Source organism: Solanum tuberosum, unplaced genomic scaffold (genome assembly GCF_000226075.1).
Source record: "Solanum tuberosum cultivar DM 1-3 516 R44 unplaced genomic scaffold, SolTub_3.0 scf00715, whole genome shotgun sequence".
Lineage (NCBI taxonomy): Eukaryota > Viridiplantae > Streptophyta > Magnoliopsida > Solanales > Solanaceae > Solanum > Solanum tuberosum.
The window spans coordinates 139,877-151,606 of NW_006239638.1; the positions used below are offsets into that span (position 1 = coordinate 139,877).

At 30.2% G+C, this 11,730-nt stretch overlaps 2 protein-coding genes across 2 annotated transcripts; both read right to left on the reverse strand.

Annotated features, from left to right (window-relative positions):
- Positions 1–781: 781 nt before the first annotated feature.
- Positions 782–6,291, reverse strand: LOC102601033 (secoisolariciresinol dehydrogenase-like). The gene is made up of 3 exons (XM_006367056.2): positions 6,211–6,291; positions 1,418–1,758; positions 782–1,265 (listed from the first exon to the last, which is right to left on the reverse strand). The coding sequence occupies exons 1-3, from the start codon at positions 6,231–6,233 to the stop codon at positions 838–840; spliced, it is 792 nt and encodes a 263-aa protein (XP_006367118.1). The 5' UTR covers positions 6,234–6,291; the 3' UTR covers positions 782–837.
- Positions 6,292–8,284: 1,993 nt separating this feature from the next.
- On the reverse strand, positions 8,285–11,470 carry LOC102601716 (secoisolariciresinol dehydrogenase-like). Its single transcript, XM_006367057.2, has 3 exons — positions 11,361–11,470; positions 8,913–9,253; positions 8,285–8,795 (listed from the first exon to the last, which is right to left on the reverse strand). The coding sequence occupies exons 1-3, from the start codon at positions 11,381–11,383 to the stop codon at positions 8,368–8,370; spliced, it is 792 nt and encodes a 263-aa protein (XP_006367119.1). The 5' UTR covers positions 11,384–11,470; the 3' UTR covers positions 8,285–8,367.
- Positions 11,471–11,730: the final 260 nt, after the last annotated feature.

Here is an 11,730-nt window from a genome sequence, read left to right on the forward strand (position 1 = left end):
GCTTGTTGAGTACCGTGTGGTTTGGTACTCACCCCTTGCTTCTACAATCTTTTGTAGGTTACGAGCCCGGATCTTCGTGATACATTCCATTCTCTTCGTTTCCGAGGCTTCCTGTGGAGATCTGAGAGGTAGCTGTTTGTCATCTCAGAGAACCTTTTTACTCCTGTTTATGATTTTGTTTTTACTTGAAAGACAACGTCATTTGAGACTTATGTAACTTATTTCAATTATGGTATTTACATTAGAGGCTTGTGCACGTGACAACCAGGTTTTGGGGGTTGAATTAAGTTGACTTGTTTTCGTAATAGTAATTATTATTGAACTTTGCTTTATTTCCGCACTTTGTCGAAATGATTAGATTTAGGCTGACTTGTCTTGGTGGGATACGACGAGTGCCATCACATCCATTTTTGGGTCGTGACATGTAACATCAACTAGAGGCTTTGATACCACTGTTAAAACAGAAACACTCAAGAAACTGATTGGAAGAATAAAAATAGAGTGAACTTATGAAATTCCAGTTGTATATTAATTTGCAGAAGATCTGAATTTATACAAGGAAAAACCTAACTATTTCCTATCTAGTAGCCACTTACAAAGTGAATGTTAAAACTAAATAAGAACATGTGCCACTAACATCCATAAAAGGGGCCACTAACTTCAGAAAGTTGAGCAACTAAAGTTGATCAAGTCTAGCTAGAAAATAGAAAGCACTAAACTGAAATAAGTAAAAAGCAGTAAAAATAATAAGCTGGAAAAAAATGTCAATGGTCTAACAAAATGAAGTAAACATGACTTTTATTCAAAATTACGTGTAGCTTTGTCAAATACAAAAAACTACTTGAACATTGATAAACCTCGATTCTCAATTGTGAATCCACCATCAATAATAAAATCTTGGCCATTAACATACTTGGACTCGTCACTTGCTAGGAAAACAGTTGTTTCGGCGACATCATTAGGAGTAAGTGTAGCACCTTTCAAGGTAGAATAAACATCTGAATCTTCCTTCCCCATCTTTTTTAAGGTATTTAAAGCTGATGCCGTAAGAATAACGTATGGCGACACACAATTCACACGAATGCCATATCGTCCTAAATCAACTGCAGCATTCCGAGTAAGTCCTAACAAGCCATGTTTTGAACTCGTGTAGGCATGAGGACAAACACCACCTATGGATGAACAAACACTACCAGTTGTAATTATGCTACCTTGACCGCGAGGGATCATGTCTCGTGCTGCTTGTTTAATTCCAAGAAATGTACCTGCCAGGGAAATTAAATTTGTACTTTTAAGTCTCGGACATATGGACGAATTTTCATTCTGATCACAACATGCTTTTCAATAACTCCAAGTTAAATATGTTGAGTAAAATATCACAAGGATCAAAGCCAGAATATAATGACTTTTTCCATACCTACGAGGTTAGTACTAATGACTTTTTCAAAGTCAGATTTTTCATTTTCAAGAATATTGGATTTGACTGCTCCCATAATACCAGCATTATTGTACATGATGTCTAGCTTGCCATACTTGTCTACAACAATGTTCACAACATTTTCTAGGTCTTCCTCTTTTGTAACATCACAATGCACAAAGGTAGTTGATGATGGATCCAAATCTTTGCAAACTTTATGTGCCAAGTCGTCTTGAATGTCTGCAATCACCACTTTGGCTCCATACCTAGAGAAAAGTTTCGCAGCTGCTTCACCAATGCCACTAGCAGCACCAGTTATAATTGCAACTTTACCTTTAAGCCTAAAATAAATAATAATGATGTGTGTTACTCCTTAACATTTCATGAGTTTTTGTCTATTGGCCATGTATAATATTACCACCTCCGTTCCAAAGTAAGTATTATCCTAGTAAACATTACACTATAAATACAATATATAGTTTATTAATCTATCTTTATTTAATAAATATTTTTTTTAGAAATAAACATTATTCAGAAGATGGAATATAATAATATAGATTGAAAACTTATAAAATTTTGTCTTGAATTCCTAAGATGAGACTTATTTTGGAACAGAGTATAAACTAAAAGCTACTTTTCCACAGAAGATAACATTAATGTTGCCAATAAGAATCTCGGCAACAGGGCAGGGTAAAAAAGGGGTGGGGCGAGGAGGGGCAGGGCAGGACAAAACAGGGCAAGTAAACTACAATTAAAATTCTAAATGGGACGGGGCGGGGCTAAACAATATACATATGTGAAGTTCTACTCTTGTAATTAGAAACATGTTAGTTAAATTTTCTGTTATAAGATACCGTAATAACAGCAAGCACTGTTTGTGATCAATACTTTGTCTTACCCATGAAAACTAAGCACTGTAACTTTAAAATTTTATCTTTATATAACTTTTTATCCATATATTATTTTCTTTTTTAAAAAAAGGTTAAGCAAAGCTTCATTGATAATATTTTGATTATCTTAAAATTTTCTAAACTATCGTTACAAATTTGAAAAAATAATAATTGAAGGAGCTAAGTAGGGCGAGACAAGCTAAATAGGGCCAGATCGGGCAGGTTGAAAAACAATATAATATTAAATAAATCGGGTAGGGCAGGTTGAATCTATGATAGAGTAAGGCTTCACCTATCCCATCCCGCCCTATTGTGAGCCCTGTTTGCCATTCTTGTCAGAATTCAACAAATATCAGGCAGGAAACATTAAGCTTTTCCCATTACTCACTTGGGTTGTGCTCTGTTTGCAGAAGGAAGATAATAAACAATTAGAGGATGGCACACAAAACTTGTCACTTTTTAAAAAATGTATATATGACGTACGATAGAAGAATCTCCCCATTTTTTAGTTTGTTTGAATGCCCTCATATTATGATTAAGACATTAGGAAAATAGGAGTAGGGTCTTTTGTCATTTAGGGTGTGTTTTGTATGATTAAAAAAATAGGAGTAGGGTCTTTTGTCATTTAGGGTGTGTTTGGTATGAGGAAAATATTTTTCATCGAAAATGTTTTAATGTTTTTCTCGAAAAACAAGTGGATTTCTAACTTATTTTCTCATGTTTGGTTGGTGAGTAGAAATATATTTTGATGTTTTGTTGGTGAATGAAAAATATTTTTCAGAAAATATCTTTATTTTTTTCTTGAGACTAAAAAATACTCTTTAAAAAAAATATTTTTTGATCCGAAAATCAACCCCGATAATTGATTTAAGACTCGACCCCAACATCCAAACTAGGACAAGACCCCAATAACCATTTTGTAATCCAACCCTGAGATTTGACTTAGGACCTCACCCAGGAAATTTTTTTTCAAAAACAATATTTTTTTTTAAAAAGATCGACGGGGTTGTGGGGGAGGGATAGGGATGGCGTAAAAATTTTTTTTTTTAAAATTTGAAATATGTTTCAAAAATATTTTTCTCCATGCCAAACACACCCTTAATCACAACCTGCAAAATATAGAAGCTATTGGCAATCCAATCTATAACTAAAGCTATTGAATTTGTGGATGAAAGCTTGAATGTTGCTGGTTTTCGTTGATGTTCTTCACAGAGAAAGACTATTTGTGTATGAATCTATTGTGAGATATTTTTAAAAGGTAGTTTGGTAGAGTTTATTAGAATAATTTTAAATAGAGTGTATTAGGAATGTTGAGATTAGCTATGTTATGATTATTTTTTATCTACGGTTTGATTCAGTGTATTTAGGGTAGTTTTTCTTTTAACTATGCTTATGATCATGTAAACTTGACTCTCGTTGACTTGATACATTCTTTTAAAAAAATTATATTATTATTAAACTAACCTTATTAGTGATGCACTAGAATTCTAAATTTGAGTACTATTTCCTCTGTTATTTATACTTGTCCACTATTTCATAAATAAACTTTTATTTTTACCTGTCATTTTTAATATATTTAGAAAAGATAATTTTTTTTAATCATGATTTACCATTAGCATTAATCACTTATTTCTCAAATCATTTTTCAAGACATAATACTAAACATCAAATAATAGGGGTTGTGTAGTAAAATAGTCATGTCAAATTATTTTCTTCTTAAATGGATGGGTCAAGTCCAAATGTGACAAATAAAAATGAACAAAGAGAGTACTATTTTATGTAGTTATTTAATACTAAAGGCTAGCTTTTTTGGAGAATAAGTTATCTCGGAATAAATTATCCCGTATTTTATTCCAACTAAATATGGGATAACCCATCCTATTAATTCCAAAATTAATTATGCCTTATCCTCATGCCAAACGACGCCTAAGGGTCGTATGAGAAAAAAAAGAAGCTATTTTGATATGTTAAAATAAACAAGTAAAATGAAATATCTATGTTTGAATAGGGACCAAGTAAAATGAAATGAATGGAGCATTAACCGTCCTTAATATGCTAATATCATAATTTATTATGTCCTAGTTATATAACTTATAATATTGAATAAAATATAAAACCAATATATGTATTAATCATACATAAATGAAGGGGTCGTTTGGTAGTTGTATAAAATAAGTCTTATCCATGTATTAGAGTCCGTATAACGTATACGACGTTTGGTAGGTGGATAAGAAAAAGGTTATTTATGTATATAATTAATACAACATTTGGTAGGTGGATAATAAAAAAGTTATTCATATATATATATATAACTAATACATGTATAACTCTATCCAACAACTAAATGACCCCTAAAAACCTACTAGAAAAATAATTAAATTATGTCATAACTAATACATAACTTTGTTATTCATGTATTATATTTTTTATACCATGTTTGATTTGCAAAAAGAATCAAAGTTATTCATGTATTAATTTTACACAATGTTTGGTTGTAAGTTTTCAAATATTGTATAAAAGTTATTCATATATTAATTTTATACAATGTTTGATATGGTAGCTTTTCAAGTGTTATATAAAACTTATTTCAGTATTAATTAATTAATTTATAGGATGTTTGGTTGCAGTTTTTATAATCCTACATAATTAATACTTGTAGAAAATATGAGAAAATCTATGTATAATTTATGCGGAATAGAAGGTGGAATAAGTTGTGTGTATTAGTTATACATGTATTAAAATAGTAAATTACTTATTTACCCCTATCAATTTACTTTTGCAACAAATCAAATAATTAATACATGTAAAAAAAAGCACTATGAGTTTTCTTGCTTTGGGTTTTTTATCTTCTTAATTACTTTTAGTTTCCTTGCTTCAATTTTTGTTAATTATTTTCTTTGGGGGCAAGGCAGTGACTACTAATTGTAATTAATTTTATTTGCATAGTTTCTCTGTAACGCACTACCAATACAAGTTTTATTTTTTTAGTTATTTTTTATTTCTTTTAATTTAAACTATCTATCGCTTAATTATTTTATCATATTGAGTAAAAATTACTTAATTACTTTTAGTTATTTTGTATTTACTTTATTGTTTTTAACTATTGATATTTATTTAATTTTAATGTGTTATTTATATAGTTTTTTTATTTCAATGGTTATAATAAACATTAGCTCACTAATTATATATTGGATTAAGAAATAAAAATTAGCTCAGTAATGTATTGTAATCTCGACATAATTAAATCATGCATAAATAATATCTACATAATACGTGTATAACTAAATCTTGCATAACTAAACCCTAGATAACTAATATTATAATACATATATAACTAACACGCACATTACAAATATATGCGTAACTATATCCAACTACCGTACGACTCCTAAGTGATGAAGTGTGGGAAGGACAAGAATGACCTTGTGGACCTTCTATTAGTGGTGGGGAAGGTTGTCACTTGGTGATGAGCCGCTAGTGATGGCTGAGTTGGTTCCCATTTCTATTATTTTTTTTGGAAATGACCCAAAAAATGAATAAATACTTTTTTTTAATGTGTTGGAAAAAAGATTTGAGGGCATTCAAGAAATTAAAAAAAATGGAGAAATTGCTAGTTTACTATCTATCTTTCAGTAGTAGTTGAGCAAGATATTTTAGAGCACCAAAACTGTGATCACACTGATAGATGTTAAAAAGTGAAATGAGAATTTTGAAGTTTTAAATTTAAATTTTGATGGAAACAAAAATTCACTAGATAATTTCATCTTATTTGTCATAATTTTAATAAATAAATTCACCTTATATCTGCTGAAAGATGTCACAAATCCTATAAAATTAATCAAAAACATATTCAAGTTGATCCAATCATCACAATTATAAAAATATATATAAAAAATGTCTAACCTTCTTGCTATGTGGGCAGCCATTGGAAACTGTAAATAGCCCTAAAAGACTTCAAGTTGGAACAGAAAAGTAAAATGTTTGGACACTAGTGAGATATTTATATATTTAAAAGGAGAGATAGGATAGAAGGATTATTAGCCACAAATTGGGAAAAATGCATCATGAAAAGTCAGTTATAGACTTAAACTATTGTGATGATCTATTACGCACTTGAATTACTTAAAAGTGAATTTATTTAAACACTGACATAAATATAACCAGTCACATGATGAGAACGTGTTTCACACTCGCGCCACATCATCATGTCACTATCACATCAATAATTACGTCAGATTTTTAAAAAAAAATACATGTCACTCAATTGCTTCTTCTTCCCTATACGCCATCAAACCCACCATTAAAACGCTATCATTGTTGTTATTATCACCAAATTCACTTTTTCACCATCATAAATTTCACCACCCACAACCAATTCACCACCAGAATCGTCCCACAACCATTGCCATCATAAAAAAATGATAACAACCATTAAATTTAACTAAATTCACCATTAGAACCACATCACTACCAATATTGAAATTCATCAATCATAACCATAAATTTCAGCACCCACATCAAAATCACGAGTTTCATTGCCATTATCGAAATTAAAAATCTTGCCACCACTAAGTTTATAATCCATCACCAAATGCACCACAAAAAAATATTACAATTACAAATTTTATTCAAGCTCAAAGAGGAGAATGACGTTTAATATTACTGATTTTGAAGAAAATCTAAATAGAATTGTTTTGAGAGAGAAGTAAGATCTATAAACATACATTAAAAAAATTGAATTTTGTACAAAATCTAGAAACTTTTTACATAGAAAAAGAAAGATCTAAAAAATTTCTTTTTTCAAATGCTCACAATCAATAAAAAAGATAAAAATAATTGAATAATTAATGCTTGACTTCACGAAATTGATGTGGAAATAGTAAAAATTGACTAATTTTAGATGTCTCGCCAAAATTTTTTCGAGCAGTGAACCTAATTAATTAACAACTTCACCGATCTTTGCAATGAATTTCTATTCTGCAATGTTATTTTCTATTTTTTTCTTGAAAATTTATCATAAAATAATTTTTTTTCCTTGGTCATAGCAAAAAGAGTGTTTGTGATAAAAAAAATAATGGAGTAGAAGAAAGGTGGGGTAACGTGAAGAAGAAGGATGGTTGGGAAATAAAATTTACCCTTTTTTTTTACTCAAACGCGCCCTTATTTATTTTGTATTTAATTTATTTCCACATCAGTTTGAGAGTGGTATTAAATTCACTTTTGAGTAATATAGGTGTGTAATAGATTGTCCCAATAATTTAAGAGTGTAACTGAATTTTCGGGACAACTTCAGGAGTGTATTTATGTCGTTTTCCGCTACAATTTTTCTAAATGATTTGACAAACTATGATGTCATACTCTTAGGGATCGATACGCGTAATTGGATTATTAAAGATATTTCATAAATTATTTTATTTATTTTTTATATAGAATAGTAATTATATAATTTTAGCATAAATAATTGGATAAATAACTTCACGTCAATGCCTTTTCACCCCTAGATCTAGGGGTGTGCATTCGATTTTTTGATTTGGTTTTGCACTATTCGATTTGGATTTTTTGGTTTTTAGTTTTGTAAAAGTGTAACCCAATTCGATCCAAGATAAATTTGATTTTGTTCGGTTTTCCTCTATTCGGTTCGGTTTTTTTCGATTTGGTTATTCGGTTATGTCAATAATTAATAACATTACCAAAGTAACAATATTAAATCCCTTAAATATACTTTCTAATATAAATCATAAGTAAAACTTAAAACACAATGCTTATAAGTATACCTATTAAAGATGTTCAAACTTAAAATATAGACGTAATCATTATGAAAGACAATAACCAAAAAGGAACAAAAAGTGGTTAACTCTAATTTAATTCTAAACCTAAATACTTTATATATATAATTCGGTTTTATCGATTTTTATTTTTTAAAATCCGAAACCAAACAAAGCCATAAATTTAAAAGACTAAAAGCGTTCGGTGCATATTTAAGGAAATATTTGAACGTTCCCTCAAACGTAAGACACGCTTTTTTTATTATTTTCTTTTACATTTATCAAGTAAAATTAATTACTTGAACATGGATGAACCTGAATTCTCAACAGTGAATCCTCCATCAACAATTAAATCATGGCCACTCACACACTTAGACTCGTCACTTGCTAAGAAAACAGCAGCTTCAGCCACATCATTGGGAGTAAGTGTAGCACCTTTCAAGTTAGAATAAACATTTGAACTGTCCTTGCCTATTTTTTTTAAGGTATATAAACCCATAGTTGTAAGAACAGTGTATGGCGACACACAATTCACACGAATACCATATCGTCCTAAATCAACTGCAGCATTCCGAGTAAGTCCTAAAACACCATGCTTTGAGCTCGTGTAGGCATGAGAACAAACACCGCCTATCGATGCACAAACACTAGCAGTGGAAATTATGCTACCTTGACCTCGAGGGATCATGACTCGGGCTGCTTCTTTAATCCCCACAAATGTACCTGCCAGGGATAAATATAATGTATAAGTTTGACTGATTAGGTTGATCAGGAGTTCAATATGCTTGAATTATCATAACAATCCATAAGCTAGGAATAAAAAGTTCAATTATTTCATACCTATGAGGTTAATGTTAATAACTTTCTCGAATTCAGATTTTTCATTATCAAGAATGTTGGATTTTATTTCATCCACAATACCCGCATTGTTGTACATGATGTCGAGTTTGCCGTACTTGGAAACCGCAGTGTTCACCACATTTTTTAGGTCATCTTCTTTTGTAACGTCACAATGAACATAGGTGATTGATGATGGATCCAAATTTTCACAAACTTTTTGGGCCAAGTCATCTTGAATGTCTGCAATCACCACTACAGCTCCATGTCTCGTGAAAAGTCTTGCAGCCACTTCACCGATGCCACTAGCAGCACCAGTTATGATTGCAACTTTACCTTCAAGCCTAAAGTAATACAATGGCCATGGATGTTATTTTAATATTTCCTTTCATATTTATGTTTTATGTAATATATGGTTAATCACATAAAAAATACTATAACTTTGCTTAACATTAATCTTGGGCTTAACTCATCGATGACATTCTAAAGTTGACACCATATTTCACTTATACATCTTAGTCAAGTGACGTTCATTTTAAACACTTCATGTAAAGTTTCCTTGTGTCATTTTAACATTTTTTGCTTACATGACATAATGAGTGTATTACACTCTCATTGAATGGCGTGTGAAATAATTATTTAATTAATTTTAATTTTTTTTTCTTCTCCCCATTTTCTGGAGTTAATATCTCAAAAGGTCACTCAATTTTGAGAATTTATCTAGCAAAGTCATTGAACTTTGTTTTGTATCAATAAAATCACTCAACTTACACTTTTGTATCAAAAAAATCATTCAACTTAACTTTTGTATAAATAAAATCACTTAACTAAATTTATCATTGAATTTTTTTTTATATCACAAAATAGTATTATTTTATGCCAAGTATACATTAATGGAATTTAATTATTATGCATTTAATTGAGCAACAAATAAAGGTTTCTTGGGTTGGATATGTATCACGGGTAAAGTGTTGATTTAGTGTGGTAATCCTATTAAATTAAGCGAATACATTAATAATTATGGCTGTCACGTCTCATTTGCAGTGGAAGTTTTGTAATTAAACTCCATTAATAAATGTATACATAGCATAAAAAATAACTACAAAAAGGAAAAAAAATTCCTGTGTAATGCGCTAACTAATTTGTTTATCAAACTTCTCAATATTCACTGCTAGGTTAGGTTAAAGATTTTAAATTATAACCAACAAATAAGGGCTCCTGGGTGGGATATATCACGGGTAAAATGTTGGTTTAGTGTGTTAATCCTATTAAATTAATAATTAAGGCTAAATTTAGTTAAATGGTTTTATTGATACAAATATTAAAGTTGAGTGATTTTATTGATACAAAATAAAGTTTAATGACTTTATTAGATAAATTCTCAAAGTTAAATGACCTTTTAAGATATTAACTCCATTTTCTGCCACCATTTTTGCCTAAATTTAATTTCATCCACGGTAAACTAAGATTTCAACAAAATAACAGAGTAAACTTCTTTAAACTAAGTTAAAAAGAAAAATTTAAACCAACAAAAAAATTCCATTCACCATCAAGCTATTTATTAAGCCCAAAAAAAGGAAAAATGATCATAGCTGCAGATGTTTCTGCAAAAGGAAAAGCCAACGGGGGCGGCCAGTTTTGCTGCAAAAGGCATTTTGTTTTTGTGTGGGTGGCGGGGGGTTGGGAACAAATCGGGAGGGGGATTTGGGGGTTTGGGGTGTTTCTGCAAAAGAGTTGAGGGGTATTTGGAGAAGACGACTCAGTTGGTGGGATGAGGTGGTTGTTCTTTTTATTGATTTCATATTTAATTTTTATTTTATTTGGTAATTATTTGGGTCATGTGTCATTAATTCATTGGTCTATTTTTATTTTTATTTTTACTAAAAAATTAATTATTTAAAAATTACTTTTGATACAAATGACAAATATTATCGTTTAATTTGTCATTTTATACATTATTCGCGAGTGTAAAATACGCACTATTTATTTTTGCTGACATTTAAAAAAGTGTCAAACACAACAAAACTCTACATGAAGTGTCTAAAATAAGCATGACTCAGTTAAAATGTCTAAGTGAAATATAATAACAATTTTAGGAGATCACCGAATCAAGTCTTAATCGTATATAGTAACTTGGAAAATATAATAAGAATATTAAGTTACATTGATACTTATGAGTAAAAGCTCGTTATATACTATCAGGTATATATACAACTTAGATTGGGCAATCAATTAAGCCATGATATATTTGTTAAAGTTTATAAACGGTAGGAATATAATATAAATAGTTGAATAATATGACGGAGGATAAATTAAGTTGATCAATAAATAAAAGTTGAAGGGTCTCTTTAAACCCATAAATTACTACGGATCGGATAAAAAGCACATGACAGAGTAACTAGAAGAAAGTCATCAGATTATCTTAAAATATTATATCAAGAAATGTTTTACCTTCTTGCAAAATGTGCAGCCATTGAAAAAGTGTATAATAGCTGGCCCTAGCTCAAAGACTTCCAAGTGGAAAAGAAAAGCAAAATTGCTTGGACAAATTATGAGAAAAGTGTATCCTTCTGCTCTATTATATAAGGGATGGATAGGACAGAAGGAGAAATTTTTTATTACTCGGCACACCTATTGTCAATTGTGTGAGGCTTTCTTTGGCTGCCAACTGTACAAATGGGGACCATGTCGTACTATTTCATTTTATTTCATCTTTATTACTTATCTTATTCATTTTAAACTTTTCCTTTACTTTCTTTTTTTCTCCTTTTCCTTTACTTTCCTTTTTCCTCCTCTATACGTTACATTTATTGAGATCATA